The sequence below is a fragment of the Sceloporus undulatus genome, chromosome 3, assembly GCF_019175285.1.
Source record: "Sceloporus undulatus isolate JIND9_A2432 ecotype Alabama chromosome 3, SceUnd_v1.1, whole genome shotgun sequence".
Taxonomy (NCBI): domain Eukaryota; kingdom Metazoa; phylum Chordata; class Lepidosauria; order Squamata; family Phrynosomatidae; genus Sceloporus; species Sceloporus undulatus.
The window spans coordinates 91363755-91383436 of record NC_056524.1 but is presented as its reverse complement, the minus strand read 5'-3'; the positions used below and the strand labels follow the sequence as shown (position 1 = coordinate 91383436).

Sequence of the window (19682 nt, the reverse complement as noted above, 5' to 3'; positions counted from 1 at the left end):
TATGAAACATTTAGCCTTCTCTATCAAAGAGCTCTGGTGCCACAACAAACTACAGTCCCAGAATCCCTTAGCATTGGGCCATAGCAATTAAAGTGGCATCAAACTGGATTATTTCTGCAGTGCAGATGCAACCTTGATTTAAAAAAAATTAAGGTTAATTCCTATGTTTTGGAACTCCCTCCCACCCTTTCTGCTTTCATTCCACTGGCAGGCAAATAACTTTCTATTTGGAGTCTTAACTGTTTTTTGCAGAAGGGTTTTTTTTAATGGGGAAGGGGTGATGCTGTATTTTCCCCTCATCTATTATATTTTATATGCTTTCAAACTTTATTTCAGTGCTGTTTTTAAATATTTACTATTAAGTTTGATTTTAGCTGTATTCTTTTTTAATCTGTGCTGTAATCTACCTGGGGTCTTATCGCTGGTGAAAGGCAGTATATAAATAACATTTGAAATAGAATAGAATATTTATGGCCAGAATTGTATGACTCCTTTGAGGTTTATTTAAATCTGCATAATTTGTTTTCCTTGTTCAGATTAAATATTCATGTGACAGATTACCATATAAAAAACTCTTGTGAAACATGCAGGAAAACTCCACACGGTTTATACAGTGGTAATTTGTGCATATGACAGTTTCACTAGTTATCTGGAAGCATCTTCCTTCCAAGATAAGAAGAAACAGATGATTACTGTCTACGTTCTTTCAGGTAACATCTGCAAGCCGAGCACTCACCATGTTATTCAGAAGCTTGGAAAGATGATATGTGAGTAATTCACACCACCTCCTGATGGTGCCTCTGGATAATTCCAGAAAGGGCCTTAAGAACTAATTATCTACCTTCCTTTTCATCGAGGGAGGGGAGGATTGCATAGATCTGAAAAAGAAACCTGCAGGTATGATGATGAGACCCTAGTTCAGCTTTTAATGCAGTTGTCGGAACTAGCAGCCACATGGGACAGCTAAGTTTGCTTTTTTAAAAAAGGATTTAGATTTTGTCCACCATTGGAGCTACAGTTGACGTTGTGTTGGGAAATTTGAACTACACAGTTTTGCTGTGTGAACGTACCATGTGATACTTGCTTGTGCAATAATGCTTGCATTCCTCCTTATACACCATACACACATACTTCAAGTTTCAGCTGAAAAAGCTAAAGTGGCTGATGTCACCAAGACACAGCCAGAACTAAATTGGCAACTAGGTTGTCAAGATATAACCAGAGCTAGCTTGGCAACTAGTTGGCAACCAGAGGACTTTTTCTTCAGCTGCCCCTAGGCTGTGGAATAGCCTGCTGAAAAAGATACAACAGCTGAATATGCTGTTCAAATTTAAAAGAACAAGATTTGAGCCAAACAATGGGTATTAAAGCACAAAAAGCTATAAAATATTTAGGAATTAATATTTCAAAAAACACTGTAGAATTATTTGATAAAATTATAACAAAATTTGGAAAGAGATCAAAAATGACTTAATTAATTGAAGTAAACTGAAAGTATGCTTGTTAGGGAAAATATCAATAATTAAAATGTCCATCCTATCAAGATTAATGTTCCTGTTTCAAATGTTACCAATTATTTCATCAGATAAACCTTTTCAAGAGTGGAACAAAGAAATTACCAAATTTTTTTGGAATGGGGAAAAAACGAGGGTTAAAATGAAAACTTTACAAGATCCATAGAGAAAGAGGAGGACTGGGCGCTCCAAATTTTAAATTATATTTTGAAGCTTGCGCTCTTACTTGGCTCCAAGATTGGGTAAATTTGGAAAACAGAAGGCTATTATTAGAATTGGAGGGGGATGACCTAAAATTTAGATGGTACGCTTATTTACAATGTGGTAAAATTGAAGCAGACAAAAATTTAATAATCATTGTGTTAGAAAGCCATTATTAAGACTCTGGCAAAAATATAAACGTAAATTATACAGGAAAATTCCGAAGTGGATTTCGCCACAAGAAGCATTCTGCAGATGAGAAATAACGGGAGGAGAAAATTGACTGACATATAAAACATTAATCAAAAAGAAAGAAGGCAACTGGAATATAAAAACATTGGAGGAACTGCAAAAAGATGGGCAAGAGATTAATTGGTTTAATTACAGACAAATTAGAGAATGTTTTAGACAAGATCTTAAAAAGCAAGGATTTGAGGAAGAAGAGAATGAATTGGACAAAATTATAGTTGGTGACAAAGAAAAAATGATCAGCAATATTTACAAAGCTATACTTAATCTGGACCAAGAATCTGAAACAGTTAAAAATGTAATGTAATGTAATAAAGTTTATTCGGTCATTGACCAGCAAAGTTAAAAATGTAATGATACAGCGGATGAAGAATATAGGGCACACAATCGAAAGTAGTAAATGGGGAAATATGTGGAATAAAATAACAAAGTACACAAAGTCTCAAAATTTTTATAAAATGTACCTACGCTGGTATATCACCCCAGATAAACTCGCAAAAATATACAAAAATAATACAAAGTTATGTTGGAATTGTGATAGGGAACCGGGGATGTTTTACCACTGTTGGCAGTCATGTAAAAAAGCTAAAACAGTATTGGAGGTGTATAAATAAGATAGTCAGAAGAATCTTGAAGAAAGAAATTCAGCTCAAACCTGACTTTTATCTATTAAGCATGTGCAGACTAGAAATAGAAAAAAAAATGGGGAAAAAATTGTTTTTACATGACCACGATGGCACATATTACGTTTGCACAATATTGGTAATTAAAAACACTACCAGAAGAAAGAGAGAGAGAGAGAGTTTAGTATATGGCTTAATTAATTATTTACATATATTTTTAGTCTCTATATGTTCATGTTTAGAAACAACTGTATAGGAAACAAGATTATATACCCACAAATTTTTTATTGAGGAATCTAATAGATATTTGGTAATAATAGTAGCAAAGATGCAAACAGAGAATCAAATGGGTTAAACTTATGGGATAAAAGCAAGTTACATAAAATAGAATATTTTGGAAAACCAAGAGATTGTGAGGTGAAGAAACTGTTAAGGGTTGAGGAGGAAGTTAGTATGTGAGGAGATGTGAATGAAGGTATAGGCAGGTTATGCAGAAGATAAGAGAGGGGAGAGAGAAAAATGTTAGTATGTATGAAGAATGGAAAATGATGAAGGGAGATTTGATAGATGGGGGAGGAGAAGGATTTTGGAAAGTTGAGATATGTAAGGAGAAGACAAAAGATGAATGGAAGAAAGATTTCTTAGACTGTAAGCCTGAGGGCAGGGAACTGTCTAACTAAAAGATTGTATGTACAGCGCTGTGTAAATTTACAGCGCTATATAAATAAGGGTTAAGAAGAAGAAGAAAGGACAGGAGAATTTGCAAGACATTACGGGATGAAATCTCTACGACCCCAAGTATCATAGCTTATGTAACTGGAAGGTGTATGTGATGTGTTTTAAATGTAAGTGATTGATGATCTGATTGTTTTATATTTTTAACTAATAAAATAATTTAAAAAAACAAATTTAAAAGAGCATTAAAGACCAGCCTCTCCTAGCAGGCTTATCCAGATTATATTTTAATGGTGAATTTTAAATTATGAATTTTAAATGTAGGTTGTTTAAATATGTGTACATCTTATTTATCCTTTTAAACTGATATATTTTCTAACTGACATTGCTTGTCTGTTAATTGTTGTTCCCTGCCTCGATCCATGGGGAGAAGCAGGTAAAAAGAAACAACAGCACAGGAAAAGATGTTGCATTGTTGTCTTAGCTTTGATGCCTTTTACATTGGAGCATATGCTTTCCTGGAATAGTCATGAAACAATACATCAAACTAAGGTACTTTAAGCTACAATTCCCATTAGTACCATCTAGTGTGCCAAATGGAAAGGGATTACAGTTGGCCCTCTGTATCCACAGATTCAAACATCCACAGTTTGCAAATATATAAAAATATATATAAATTCCAAAAACCAAAGCCTAATTTTGTCATTTTATGTAAGGGACACCATTTTACTATCACATTTGAATATAATGTGGGTTCTTCAAGAACTGATCATATAACACCCATCTTGAAATCCCTCCACTGGCTGCCTATTAGTTTCTGGGCACGGTACAAGGTGTTGGTTATTACCTTTAAAGCCCTACATGGCTTGGGTCCTGACTACTTACAGGAGCGCCTTCTCCCATACTGTCTGCCCCACCCCTAACGGTTGTCTGGGGAAAATTTACTTCAGTCTAAAAAGTCCAAACTGTCCACTGTTTCCCAGAGGGCCTTCTCCACTGCTGCTCCAAGGCTTTGGAACGACCTGCCGGAGGAGATCTGCCACATTACCACCCTGACGGCCTTTTAAAAGGCTGTTAAGACAGATCTCTTCTGGTAGACCTTTCCAAACTAGCCTCCCCTCCCTGAGCACGATGCAGCTTATTCCCTCCTATTATAGAGTCCTTCTTAGATTCCCCCCCCAACTTTGTTGATCTTATCACCACAATGTTTTTATATGTAAATAATTTAATTTAGTTTTATAATCAGGGATGTGCAGTTGGGCAAGGGATTAATTTTAACTAGATTTGATATGTAATACAGTGTTTTTAGATGCTGTAACCCACCTTGATTCCCTATGAAACGTTGGGCTATAAATCATCATCATCATCATCATTAATAGGACTTGAGCATCCACACATTTTGGTATCCACAGAGGGTCCTGGAACCAAATGCCAGCATATACTACTCCCAAACATCTGGAAGACTAGAGGTTTCCACTTCTTCCTTCTCCTCCATCTTTGTTTACAGCATTCTAAATGGCTTCAGAACTGTGTAAGTGGTTACCGTAGCATCCTGTTCAGCATTGCTGGTCTACAGATCACAAGTCAGATTCAGATCTATATTCAGGTCGTGTGTGTCAGAGATCACAAACCAGATCCAAGTCTTGTGTCTTCAGAGATCACAAGCCACATTCAGATCTTGTGTCTCAGATCAGGAACTCATTTTAAAGAGCTGGGAAAGCCCTTCCTTTTGTGGTGATATCACTTGGTTGAAGAGTTCGCTTCATGTAAGCATATGCTATTAAGCAATCTGGACTTCTTCAAATAGAGCAAGATGTCTAGAGCCACGTGGTGCTTTAGAATTTCTCCTTTCTTAGGGTGAAAGTGCAGGGGATACCTATGTGCCTTTGTCCATTTTTTTATGGGAAACTATTGATAACTATGGGAAGAAGCAAAAGCTTAGACAGCTCCCAGCTCCCAAAGCTGCTGTAATAAACTTAAATCTGCAAGTCTTTGCTGCTATAGCTCTCCAGGTACATAACTCCCAGGTTTGATGACCAAATGCTTTCTAGGTGTCCTAAGGTACAAAAAAGTCTCTCCACCAGGACTGGACAATTTGTGTCCATCAAAATGAGGTTGGTGAACAAACCTCACTATCCCTCACCTAGGCTTGCTTAAGAGTGGCAGGCCACAATATCTGGAGAGCTATTCACTGTCAATATCAGTGTGACTTTGTGTTCTAATCGCAAAAGAGGTCAAGGCACCACAAAATGTAGGACATTCAAGAAAAATGTAGGACATTACAAGTGAAAAGCTGGGCACACCCATATAAATATAAATTCATGCTAAAAATGGAGAACATTTTGAAATTCCCCCTGGACAGAAGGTTGAAATTTAGGACATGTCCTGGAAAAGGAGGGTATCTGGTCACCCTGCCCATATATGGTATTTAAACTTGTTGGGCAGGGGTAACTCTCCTTGACCTAATGGACTCTACTTCTGAGAAGGCTTAGCAAGAGCTGGTCTGTTTTAACTGTCCACCCCCAGCATTCTGATGCATTTCAGCCTCAGCAGATCAATTGCTAGGTCTCAGGTAACACTGAGGTCCTCTAGTTAGGTCTGTGAGGACTTGTTCGTTCACAAAGCAAAAGCCATAGAGACCAGTCGATCTGCAGGAAGCAAGGCAGCGAACTTAGAACAATTATTCTAAACATGTTACCATCAGAAGACAGAATGAGAAAAGAAGGGAGTTAAAACAAAACAGATGCAAAGGATGAGGAGGAGAAATCAAGTAACAAAGGGCAATCAGATTAAAGGAGCAGTAGAAAATGTGGCTTACACACACACACACACACTACACCCTCCAATGTGAACATTTTGATTACAAGTGTCTTCAGCAGGAAAGACTGTATGTAGGGTCTTTCTGGGTCCTAGGGAATCCTTTGCAAATAGAGGTCTAAGCAGGCAGGCTTTTCCCAGCCCTGATGTCCATGCTCAGTACAGAGGTATAGAAAGATGGATGGAGGATCCAAAGAGGTAAATTCAAATCTTTCTTGAAATTGTTCAGTGGGTTTTTATTTTTAAAATTTTGAGGCTATCCTTTGTTTTATATGAAGAATCTCTTTAGGGTATATAAGACTGCTAGGTAGCTGAAGATCAGAGAAACAAAGGTTAAGAGATGGAATTTAGCCATCTCCCTACATGCTCAGATTTCCAAATCTGAGAAAACTCCATTCTCCTAGATGCATTATGCATCTCCGTGTTTCTGTTGTCAAGCGAAGACTTTTCTATTCCAGCAGGCATTTTAGACCTGATTGTTCTTATATAATGGTATTTTTTTGTTTTAGTACTGTGTTGTTTTTAATATGTTTTTAAATTAATGTTGTATATGTTTTTATAGAGTCACCATAAGTCAATATTGGCTTATATATGTAGATGTGTTATGCAGCTAGAAGAAACAATCCAAACCCTTCTTCAGTGACTGACACCCAAAATGGCTTCTGTTTGGGACCAGCTGAAGTTTCTGAACACTGTTCAAAGCAGCCCAACCTAGTGTGTGTTACTAAGGTATCTATCACCAAGGAACAAATCCAGGTGGTGCACTAGCTTTAACTGTGCAAAGGCAATCCCAGCCACCACTAAAACCTGAGCATCCAGGTTCAAGGCTGAGTCCAGAAGTACCCATAAACGGCAAGCCTGTATTTTCAGAGGGAAATGTAATCACATCCAGCACAGTTTCAACCCCCTTTCACTGATCTGCCTTGTGACTAACCAGGAGCACTTCTGTGTTGTCTGGATTAAACTTCGGTTTATTTGCCCTTGTCCAGTACATTATTGTCCATAGGCAATATATCAATAGGAAGAATAAGCCTTGGCATCTATTACTTGAATATACAGCAAAGCACTCTGGCTCAAGTGGGACATGGGGCCATTTGCCCTAGAAGAAAGTTCTTCTTTCATACTAGGACATAGGTTTAGCTATGCATCACTATTTTTGCTAAAAAGAGGGGAGGTTTCTATATTAGTTTATTTTAATTGTTTTTAAACGTTATTTTAACGTATTTTATATTGTGAACTGCCTTGGGTCCCTTTTTGGAAGAAAGGTGGGATAGAAACGAAATGAAATGAAATGAAAAATAAATATTAGAGTATATGCATGTGCATAACTCCATAAATACAGGTTGTGTTGTTTCATTTTCAGCAAACCTTCCAACATGGACAAATGGCTTCCAAATGCATTGCTGCTACGTGATAAAAACTCTTTGGTTCCAACTTGGCTAAACCAAGTGTCTTGCATCCACTTAGGTGGCCTTTTCTTTGCTGTAGTAGGTTGGATCTTATGTGTTATATCAACAGCAGTGGATGAATGGAGACTATGGATTATAGAAGATGTACCGGGCATCAGCTCTGGCAAGATCTGGATTGGTATCTGGAGAACCTGTTTCATGGTTGATGCTCAGAATGATGAGCCAATGAAGAAGGAATGCTTGGAATTCCTGGAACAATACTCGAGCCTCCCAAAGGAAATTTTCATTGCACAGGACCTTATGTCTTTAGCTTCTGTTGTACAGTCCCTGGCTATAAGTTTCATGTCCTTTGCCCTGTGGAATGTTTTCAAGAATGCAAAACAGAAAAAAGTTTTGTTTACCTTTTTCACTATTGGAGGCATTCTAAATTTAATCTCTGGTATCATCATTTTTGTTCCGCTTTCATGGAACCTGCATTCTGTCCTAACAGGGAAGGGAATAGATTTCCCTGTACCCTTTCTTTTGCCATATCTTCCAAAAAAGCAGGATGTTGGCGTTGCTATTTATGTGGGGTTTGTTGCTTCAGGTTTCCAACAGTTGAGTGGACTCCTTATTCTTGGTGGGAAATGTAGGAGGTCCAATAGAGTACATCCTTTAATTACAGTTGCTGTCGATCCACCACCAAGTGCAAGTGCAAGTGAGACGCAAAGTTGTCCCCACTGTGGCTCATCTGTGGATCTTGCCAAACTCATGGCTGAACAAAAAATTTAAGTATTTAAAAGGTACATATGCAGTGGTAAAAATATTAAATGTATGTCTACGTTTTAAATATTTAAAGGTTAATTATGCAGCAGTGTAAATATTTGAAAGGGTGATTGTATTTTGTTCTGATAGCAATCATTACTTTGAGATGTTTGTTTTTACTTTGTGTTAAAAATAATTTTCCATTAAAAAATAAATGATTTTAATGAAATAAATTTAAAATTAAACCTAACTATGTTTCAGGGGGTATCCAAGTGAGTGTAAGCAAGAGTCTTAAACTGTGCCATACTTATGTTTGATACTACATTCTAACATGGGGGTTTCTGGGGCTGAGAGTATGTGATTCCCCCAAGGTCACGTAGTGGGTCTCCATTGCCAAGCAAGGAATACAGTTATTAATGTTTAACTGCCAAATTCTCAGTAGACATCCAAGGAACCCAAGGGCTCACAGAGCATATTTGGGTCAGTGGGGGATACAGTATACAATAACCTCTATTTTACAAGACATAAAGGAACCCAGTAGAAGTAACTGGATTATTCTGTCATGACCTTTCTTGAATATTAACTCACTTTTTCAGATGCAATGACTAATACTGTGACCAAACGACACAGTACATTAAATGTATGGATTGCACTTGCGGGGCAGGGGGGAGATCAGCCATTAGTGATGAGAAATCATCCAGGGGGTATTGGCAACTCCTTCTCCCTAGCCATGCAATTGGGCAGTAAAATCATTATCATTAAAGGATTTTTGGAGTTTCTAGAAATGTAGAGATGGCTGATATGCAGCCTCTGGGCCATGAGTTCCTCACCCCAATCTAGGAGGAGGAGAAGCCATCAGCAAGGGATATCTAATACTTCCTTCCACACTTAAGGCTGCCATCATATACACTGCACTTTCTAAAGACCTTTAGATTGAATTGACTGCAGGTTTCTCCGTGATTTTCTCTGCCCTTAGCAGTCTGTGACTTTGTATAGAATTTATCCTGTCAATACAGTATCCCATTGAATTCTGACCAAAGCAGAATAGAGTGGGATTATTACTTCCCTCAATCTGTTGCTGCAGCCTAAAATTTCACTGGCTTTTTTTGGCTTCTGCATCACACTGTTGACTCATGGTTAGGTTGCGGTCTACTAAGACCTCAGATCTTTTTGTTGCCCACCCTGTATTTGTCCATTTCATTTTTCATGCTTAAATAAAGTTTGCATACATTTATCCATGTCGAAATTCACTTTGTTCATTTCATTTGGTTCAGCTCTTCAATCTGTTAAAAGTAATTTTGAATCCTGATCCTCTCCTCATGTCAACTGCAGATTTGATGAACATCCCTCTATTTGGTCATCAAAGTCATTTATAAAGATGCTGAACAACACCTTACACAGGACAGGACCTTGTGGCATCTAACAAAAACAACACATAAATAGTTTCTAATAGGAAAAACAATACAAAGCGAAAAAGAAAAGAAAAAAGTAATGGCAATTAGATCTTCATTCCTGACTAATTAGCTAGCCTTAAAATAAATACCAACAATTCTTGAGATGGAGACTCCCCATGGTTTCACTATAGCAAAATCACAACATAAATAGTAGTACACCATCCACATCATGAGAAAGCATGAATAATTGGAAAAGACAATGATGCTGGGGGAGGTGGAGGGCAGTAGGAAGAGAAGAAGACCACACGCCAGATGGTGAGACTCAATCAGGGAAGCCATGGCCCTGAGATGACAAGTTCTGAGCAGAAGAGTAGAGGTCTTGAAGATGTCTCATCCACAGAGTCCCCATGAGTGGAGGGCGACTCAAGGCCAGCTAATAACACCACCATTGTTGTTGACACATTATTTATTTATTTTGCAGATTTGCAGATGTAAGCAATTGGGATTTTGGAAAAGCTAGCCAAACACACTAGAAAGGATCATAAGTTGCTAAAGTTAGACAGACTGTTTTTAAGTGTTTTTTTAATTACTGTATGAGGAGTTGTCGAAGAGATGATACACATATTGTTCTTGTTGTGCTGTAGAAGAGACACTAGGGGGAGACTCAAATGCACATTAGGGCCCGATGATAGAAGTAAACACTGAATTTATCATTTTACATCATTTAACCACTTTTTAAATGCATTAATATATTTTAAATATTATTAATCTCACAGAGCATCTTATCTTTATTGTGCTTGGCAACGTCTGCCCTTACAAAATTCTGTTTATTCTGGGCATCTAGTTTACTACATGAGCCTAAATATCCCGAAGTCACCATACCCTATCTGATCTCAGAAGCTAAGTAAGCCTGGTTAGCACTTGGGGACAACTAGTGGATACAAAGTTTTCTAAGCTATATTCAGAAGAAGACAATGGCAAACTACCTTCAAGTACTCCATGCCTAAGAAAACCCTATCAAATTCATGGGGTCATCATAAGTTGATAGGTGACTTGTGAATAAGGTTATATGACTATGATTACAGTCATCTTCTGGATCCCATCTCGGGAGTGGATTTGGGGAGACTTTGCTGTATTAAAGTGGAGATCCTCTCTCTTTCTAATCTATTGCTTCTGTACATCACAGAAAGAACCTAGGTTATTGGTCAACTAATATAAAACATACATACCTAAATATATACAAATGAACTTTCATGATCAGATTCATAAAGTACAAGGCAGCCCTGTCCCAGTTCTAATTCCAGGTGACATGAAAGGCATCGAAGGTCATAATAAGCAGTTTAAATTCAGTCCAGATGTGAATTGGGAAACTCTGAAGCTGCTTCAACAAGGGAATGATACAGATAACCCAGTCGTGATGTAACAAAGGCCTGCATCATCATGGCCAGATCTGGAATTTCCAGGAATGAGTACAGTTGACACATAAATCTGCATTAGGCAAGAGTATTCCTGGCTATGGATATCGAGTTCAAGGCTGAATCTGATACCATCCCCAGACAACAAACTTGAAATAGAGAGACTTCCTTGTCAAGGCTCTTGGAATGCAGAAGGTTGAGACCCTGAAAAAAAATAATCTGACTAACCTGTACTTTGTGACTAAGTAGGAGTTTTGGGTTAACCTCTCCAAAGAACAGATAACCTTTCCCTAGGATTTGCTGCTGCCTTTCCCCAAATAGAAGACTGCCCTTTCAGACCTCAGAGTGATGCATTGGGTGCCTTCCTCCCCAGTAGACAGAGGTTGGGGAAAGTGCTTTTTGTGAAACCCCAGATGTTTCCCCAAGCCCCCAAACTCTACACCTCCAAGCAGACAAAATATGCCCCAGAGATATCACTGCTCTTGAAGCCTACTGGCTTGACTTCCAAAAGCACTTCCAACTCCCCTCCCAAAATAAACTGAAAAGTGCTAGCTGTATTTTAAGCTGATTTCACAGCACTGCAGTTTGTAATGTATCTACACTGAAGTGTGTGAAAATTGGTCCATACACCCCTAAAGTTAACCAGCCCTGGCCATAAGGCAACTTGGGTCCTCAGGTGTTGACATCAACTCCCAGAAATCTCACTTAGCATGACCAATAATCAGGGATTCTAGGAGTTGTAATCTAGCAACATCTGGAAACCTTTACTGTGGGAATGACTGCTCTGGAAAATATCCCAAATCTTATATGCATTTCCTCCAAAGAAAGAGAGTGGATATCCCTAGCTATTGATTTTAATAATATATCCAGAACTTGTGTTGGCTTGGTAGTTAACTTTGACTGGCCAGTTAGTTACAATGTCTTCCTAAAGGTATTGTTCCTCACTTCTTGTTTCTCTATTATATCATTACTATGTAAACACATCATGCCAGTGTATTGATGGGTATAGGATAAAGTATACTTTGGACCTAGGACTGAGAAGCAGTGAGTTATTTGCTCCTGTCTCTGCCTCAGATTTATGTTTATTTTCACTTCTTAAAATATTTATATCCACTCTATATTGAAGGATCTCAGGGCAGCAATAAAATCAATTTGAACACTTTAAAAGAATTTAAATCAATAAGACTAAAAGTGTATTTAACCATTTAACATTCAGTTGAAATCATTTAAAACCTTGCAGTCTCTTCCAACTCTATTATTCTATGATTCTATGATTCAACTCTGATATACCAAGCAATTGTGGATTTTGAACTTCACTGGCACTTTTGATTCAGGGTGGAAGTGTATTGGCAGCCAGTGCAGTCCTTTTAAATCTGGAGTTTTATGTTTTCTTTAGAATGTTTCAGTGAGCAGTGCAGTTGTGGCATTTTGCTTTAACTGTTGGATGGCTGTTTCTGTGTTGTCTTCAAGGGCAGCCTACATAGAGTATGCTGCAGTAGTCAAAACTGCAAAGTTACCAATGCATGGACTACAGTGGCTAGGTTATTCCTGCCCAGGATAGGCCATAGTTAATAGATCAGCTGAAGCTGGTAACAAGCATTTCCATTTGGACCTCTAATGGGAAAAGATGGATTTGAGAGTACTTCCAAGCTACACAGCTGTTCCCTCAAGGGAATGTAGCCCAGTCCAGGACAGATCACTTACCCGACTCCTGAACCAAAAAACACTGGTCCATAGATTTAGTTTCAGCTTCAGTTTACTGGCCTTCATCTAGCTCATTACAGCATTCAGGCCCCTGTTCCAGCACTGGCACACCCCAGTCAACTCTGGCAATAACAGAGCATAGTGATAGCACCCAGTGGATTCATATCAATATCAAACAGCATTGCAAACAAGATGGAACACTGTGTGGTGGCCATGGAGCTGAACAGGAGTCCCCCAATATCAATCTCTGGAACTAGCCTTGCAGATAGGAATGGAACAACTACAACACAGGGCCTCATGCTTCTGTCAAACAGAGCTGGTCCAGTAGGATACTATGACCAATGATATCAAAAGTCACCGAGAGATCCAGGAAGAGAGATCCAGGAAGCCCTCCTCTTGTCATTTACCCAGTGTAGATAATCAGGGCAACCAAGGAGCTGAATTACATAGAGATATTCTCTATTAAAGCTTATTTTGCTACTCATGGTGGGACGAGGGTATAACAGAAATCAATTAGAACTTAATAGGAGGATGGAAATCTGAGTCAAATAGTAAGGTGAGACAAGAACAAAAGAGCCAGGTTTCCAGTTGCCTATTCCTAACTGTGGGCGGGGCATTTGCTCCCTGAGACATTTTGATGGCTCACGTGTCTCCAATTAAGTTTCGGTTTCCCAAAGGCCATGCAAGACGCTGAAGGATGCTCCAAACTTTACTGTAACTCAAAACTATTAACTTTTACAACAGCAACAACTGACGCTTGGATTGTGTCACCACAAGCTTTAGTCACCCACCAGCCCCTCCTTCTTTAGGGCTTTTCAGTCTCAGTCTTGGGGCGCCTTTCTTCCGGGCCCTTCTCCAAACACTCCCAGGCTGCTTTCTCCTTTAGCTCTGGTCCTGGCCTCTGCTCCCACTGCTCCCCTTTAGGGTCTCACCATTCCCCTTCTAACGTGTCCTTGGCCCGACACCTCCACTCTCCCTCATGAGGGTAGCGAAAGTCTCCTTCCCGCTTAGGGTCAGGCAGTATAACCTCCAAGTGGGGTCCTACCCTTAGCAAATTGTGCCGGTCTTGTAGCGTCACTGGGCAGCCTGCCCATCCGGGGCTCCTGACGACGGCAACTCTCCCTCTCGCGACTGCCTCCGCACATCCTCATCTTCCGCGTGCTCCACCCCTCCTAACATCCACCTGTCCCTCACCTTTTATACCTTCCCCTTGGGGCAGTGCCTCTTCCCCACTCCCTTCCTCTGGGTCCTCTCGCCCCTCTTCCCCCTGACTCACCCGACCAACCCTCACCTCCTCCCCCTCAACCTGGCTACACTAACCCTATAGCAATCCTGTTCTTCATTAAAACAAGAGTGACTTCAAACAATCAAATTAAGGTGGTTCCAGCCCAAAAGTACAAAAAGTTATGAAGGAGAATGATAGAGAAAGTAGAGGAAATTAAAAGCATACCGGGCAGCAAAGCTTACATTTAAATAAAACTCTGACAATGAGCAGCTGGAATGCAAATGTTTTTAAAAAGATGTCAATAGTCAGAACAGCTGGTGGGATCCATCGCCACAGGGGTGCCAAATCCATTTTCAATTTTATGTCTGTGCCTCCCGCAGCTGTGATGGTTGTGATGGGAGCCATTGGAGTGCTGAACCTGAATTCAGATAAGGGTTCAGCACTGGGAGAGTTCTTATACAACCGAGAGTCACTGTAGAAGGTGCAGCCATAAAAGTGAGCAAGGATTTTTCACCTTTGTGACAACTGATCTACTAGTCACCCCTGTTCTTAGCAGGAAAGATGAAGTGGCCCTGCTACCTATCTCTCCCTATGCTGCTGATGGAGTTGCTGATGCTACATGACAGGTCTTTTGCCAAGTGACAGAATGCACCTAATCTCGCTCTTACCTCTGTAACAGCAGCATATATCCTGGCCAGAAAAACAGTTGTATCTGTGGAGTGGGAAAATATTTACTTTATAAATCATAGGGCAAACACAGCTGAAATAATGTGTGCACGTCCTGTTCTGCTCCTTTACTCTTTCTATTTACTGTTTCCTTTACATGGAAATACAGGAATCATGCACCATATATAACAGGTCTATAGACAAATAAATAGGTTGGAAAGGAAATCATGCCTGAACACTCTCTAAAGCCAAAATGGCTAAACTGTGGCTATCTTACCTCAGACACATCATGAGATGACATGACTCATTGGAGCAGATGATAATGTTGGGGAAAGTGGAAGACAGTAGGAAAAGAAGACAACCACATTGTAAGTGGATTATAAGTGGATTCAATCAAGGAAGCCATGGTCCTGGGTTTGAAAACTTGAGCAGGATTGTTGACAGTGGTTCTTGAAGGTCTCTCATTCATAGGATCATCATAAGTTGAAAACAACGTAATAGCAAATAATGACAATCCTTCCCCAAGCACCTGGCACCCGTGGCTCCAGCATCTTTAGTGAGCTTGTAGAATTCAAAGGATTGTTTCTTTGCTCTGAATTGGAGTTATACGGAGGTTGTTCTGAGATACCTGCTCAATTTTCTTTTCACCACCACTGAGTAACCACAATTGAATAACCGAGTTGACCAAGTGAAGTCAGTTGCAACAGCCCAAGAGCCAGCAACCACTGTGGATTTGAGAGTCCCTGAAATAGGTACACCATCAATGTGATCTCTCTTCAGCATCCTCATTGCTCTCTTGTCCAGTCTGTTTTTTCACTCCCAGCTGCACAGTGCTATCACATGCATGCTTACTCAGAAACATGTTCTGGTCAACATACTGGGGCAGCAAAACACAAAGATTTTGTTGCTATTGTTAGACTAGAGATTGGAAACTCTTGCTCCATTGTTGGAGATTTTCAGATAAGGGGAAAAAGCTGGGAGTAAAAAGCATACTCCCGACATAATCAAGTGGTCACACTGAAGATTTTCAGACACATCACACCCATCCAGGACTTATCCAATCAAGATCCAGGAATGCGCCAGCAACAAAGCATTCATGGGGAAGTCCTGTGAATGGTTTGTTGCTGGAGCATTCCTGGATCTTCACCAGATAAGTCATGGATGAGCCCAACATTGTCTGAGAATCTTCAGCATGGTCACACAATCATGCCGGGAGTATGCCTTTTACTCCTGGCTTTTCCCTCAGTCTGAAAATCTCCACTGATTTACTACATATTATCCAAAGATCTTTTAGGATATTCTGAATTATAATCTGCCCATCCGTGTGACATGATGAGATAAAATCCTATTAGTTTCTACTTGTCCCTGGCATGAAAGTATTTATATGGCAATATAACTGCTCATTACTCATGAGTTGATGTTAAAGCTGAGGACATGCTTCATATAAGTCCCTTTTCTGGTCTTCCACCACTGCCATGCTATATGTAACTGCCAAAGAGACAGTGGGATATATGGGTGTGACATGACTGGTCCCTCTTAGATAATTGTCTTGTTTTCTAACAAAAGTGGAGAGACACATGGCATTGCTTTATTTACTCTAATATTTTTGCCATGAATGCTTAAACTTTCTGCATGTTGAAACTTACTTGTTCTTGCTTCTAGAGGTTTTTAGATCAGGTAACTGGCTTCTTATCTTTGGCTCTTCTCCTTAAAAAGTGTCCCAGAGGAAGAGGCAGCCTGAGCCACAGTAGCAACTACATTAGAGACAGGTAATCGGTTTTGTTGAGTAACATTGCTAACACAAATGGGAAAGAAAATAACAGAGACAGAAAAAGAGGGATGGGATAAAATTGCCATCTTTTCATCTCTTTTCATCAGCCTGAATAATGAGGTGTCTTTTGCACATTTGGCCACAACACTCTTCACAGCCACTGTATCACTAATAATAGTATCACTGCCAGTACTTTTCCTCCAGTGAAAACACAACCTGCCCGATATTCCTGCCACTCATTTCTTGTTGACCCATAAGAAGACATGGGAGGGAGAGTTGGAAGGGAAAAAACACCATGGGATGCTACAAGATAAGAGGTATCTCCAGTGTTCTTGAGGAGGGAAATGTGTATTAAGCTGTGTTGTTGTAAGAAAGTCTGTTTAACAAGAAGGTGTAAGCTCTTCTTCATGAGCTGTAAAATTGTAAAGGAATAAATGTATATTCCTTTACAATTGTACAGTTTGTGAAGAAGGGTTTACACCCAAAATTCATCAGCTGAACAAATAAAAAATCCTTTCTTATAACAACATGGCTCCCATACATATTTTTCCCACAAGAACACAGCTGTATGCTTCTTATCTTCTACCATAAGAAAACCTGTGTTCTTATCATGTTACTAAGTTTATTGAGAAACATTGGGTGAGGAAGTTTGTTAAAAGATTTTTGAAAAGCTATACAGCGTCAATAAATTATATTTGGACATATTTAACAATAGTTTTCAAGAACTGTAAAAGGTTGTTTATAAAAATTAATAACTTACAGCTGGCAATTCATAGAGAAGTTGTAGCTCATTAGTCAAGTATCTTCACTAACAACTTATACAATATATCAGAGACCAGAATATATTCTTTCTATTATGAACCACTTATACAGTGGTTACTTGAAACAGATATGATTAAATATTATTTCTTCTTTTAAAAATGCAATATATATATATATATTTGCAGATAAATGTACTGCAAGATTTCATCTGATAATTCTATATAAGAATCGTGGTAGTACAAAGCATTTTGTGAATGAAGACAGAAGAGAAGCTGAATGGCAAATGGTATGGTTTTGTCTAACAGAGGGTCAAGAGAAAGGGGCAGCAGAAGAGCAGATAGTGGAGGAGGATGTAGTGCTGCAACAAAAGCAAAAGGATCTTTGGACCTGGGACAACAGGGGGAAGGAGGTGTAGTGGTGAAAATCATCCCTGCTGTGAGATGGAGCTGAGCTGCTGGCTCCAGATCTGCCTGGGAGCCTACAGGGAAGGTCCATCTCCAGACAGATAATTCAAAGAGGAAAACAGGGTATGGTCTCTGTCAATTCGATAAATGTCTTCCTTTTGTCCCATGGGAAATGAAAAATAGGCAAGTAGGAGCAAAGTGTCATATTCAGCATAATCCGTGGTGCTAGTTTCTTGCTCTTCTTATGTAGGCATGCCCTTGGCCAAGTGAGGTCAGGTGACCCTGACACTGATGCATTTTAGCTTCCTTGGTCAACTCTAAATAATAATTATGAAAACCCCATAGCCAGCTGGAGGGGTGATAGCGTATGCTAACATTTTCCAGTCGTCCTTCTTTGACATTTTCATCTAGACACAGAACTCAGAAGCATTATGTGATTTAAACCGAATCACAAACCATATTTTATAACTGCTTCCTAGAAGGAAGCAAAACTTAGTTGTACTCCATGGGTTAATTTTGATATTTAGACTCCCCAATCCTATATTGTAACATGACTCCTTATATAATATAATATTTTTATTTATGTTTCCCCGCCTCTCCCAGTGATCTCAAAAATCAATTAAAAACTGCTAAAACAATAAAATACCAACGTCAGACAATAACAATAACATCACAAGCAAGGCGGGGTCATACATAGACAAGAGCATATCATTCATATCCAGGGGGTATTCATATCAGGGGGGTATGCTTGACCAAAAAGCTTGGTTTTAAATGCTTTTCTAAATGGTTCTAATGAAGCCGTCAAACGGATCTCCTCAGGAAGATTATTCCAAAGTCTCGGAGCCGTTGTTGAGAATGCTCTTTGGGAAGTAATTTTCAAGCTAATTTCAATATGGCTCAATATGGAGATTGCTATTTTTAATATGGCCCAAAACAGGGCCATAGATACATTGTTGTGTATTTTCAAATTATTTTCAATTTATGGCAACCCTAATGAAAGCCTATCATGGGGTTTTCTTGGCAAGATTTCATCAGGGGGATTTGCCTTTTCCTTCCTCTGAAACTGAGAAAATGTCACTTTCCTAATGTCATTTTCCTAAACTTTCAGTTACTGTACAGCAATTTGTTGACCCTCTTGTCTACCATTGCCTCTGAACTCCTCAGGAATTGATACAAATGGTAATTTCTACCACCATTTGTTCCATCCATTTCACTTGTTGCTCCAGTTCGGATCCTGAGTCCTATTACTAGCATTACTGATGTCAGGGAGGCAGCAAACGGTTTGGGATCCCTGACAACATACTAAAAGGAGAGTGAAGAAATATCAACCATATAGGCACTCCTGGCTGCCCTGGGGGCCACAAAAGTGGCCCTCTGAGCTCACACATGTCCCACAGCCTGCACTTTGTCCACCCCTGGCTAGAGAATTGTCCCTTACACCTCATTCAAAACAAGACATACACATATACCACTAACAGGATTCTGGCCACTGTATGCTGCGCCCAGATAAAATTGGCACAGTAGGTCAGTTGAATACAGATTATGCTCACTACTAAACATGGCAGGTTCATCCCTTTAGAAAAAGCCTATGGCTCCATGAGAAGAGGTCTCAAATTTAGTCTCTGACCTCCTCAGCTAAAGCTGAGCAGACCTTCTGTTTGACTTTCTTGGGAAACATTGCTAATCAACTGGACCAACCAATGTTCTGACTCTGGATAAAACATGTTGTTATGTTCCATTAATACGTATCTATGATTTTTAGCATAACTTATCATGTTCTTATCATGTCACAATAATGTGTATCGTCCTGCCTGTACTACATGTCATTGGCAATAGTGGTGGGGAAAACTAGTGCTGGGTCATGTCAGGTCAAAACCAGGAAGATTAACATAAGAGCCTTCTTGAGGCATTCACTTCTAAATGTGTGAAGGAGCCTGGAAGAATCTGTGGGGATAGTTGTGCCCCCTCAAAGAAACCATGCACTTTGAACATTCCTCTGCTATGGAACAAGTGACTAAGGACAATTTCACACTATACTGTTAATAGCACTGTTATTTCACCTTGATTGCTATGGTAGAAGGGTATTTACATTTTTCAGCCAAAGAGCTC

At 39.4% G+C, this 19682-nt stretch overlaps 1 protein-coding gene across 3 annotated transcripts; it reads left to right on the top strand.

The window, feature by feature from the left end:
* Positions 1–715: 715 nt before the first annotated feature.
* Positions 716–9460, top strand: CLDN34 (claudin 34). 3 transcript variants are annotated; one of them, XM_042456503.1, is made up of 2 exons: positions 716–897; positions 7443–9460. In XM_042456503.1, the coding sequence occupies exon 2, from the start codon at positions 7456–7458 to the stop codon at positions 8257–8259; it is 804 nt and encodes a 267-aa protein (XP_042312437.1). In that variant the 5' UTR covers positions 716–897; positions 7443–7455; the 3' UTR covers positions 8260–9460. The 3 variants fall into 3 exon arrangements, with proteins under 3 accessions (XP_042312437.1, XP_042312436.1, XP_042312435.1); XM_042456502.1 differs by having other exon boundaries at positions 716–4793; XM_042456501.1 differs by having other exon boundaries at positions 716–6808.
* Positions 9461–19682: the final 10222 nt, after the last annotated feature.

Bases quoted from the DNA above. Each gene is read 5' to 3' on its own strand.
- CLDN34 (XM_042456503.1), top strand. From the start codon at position 7,456: ATGGACAAATGGCTTCCAAATGCATTGCTGCTACGTGATAAAAACTCT.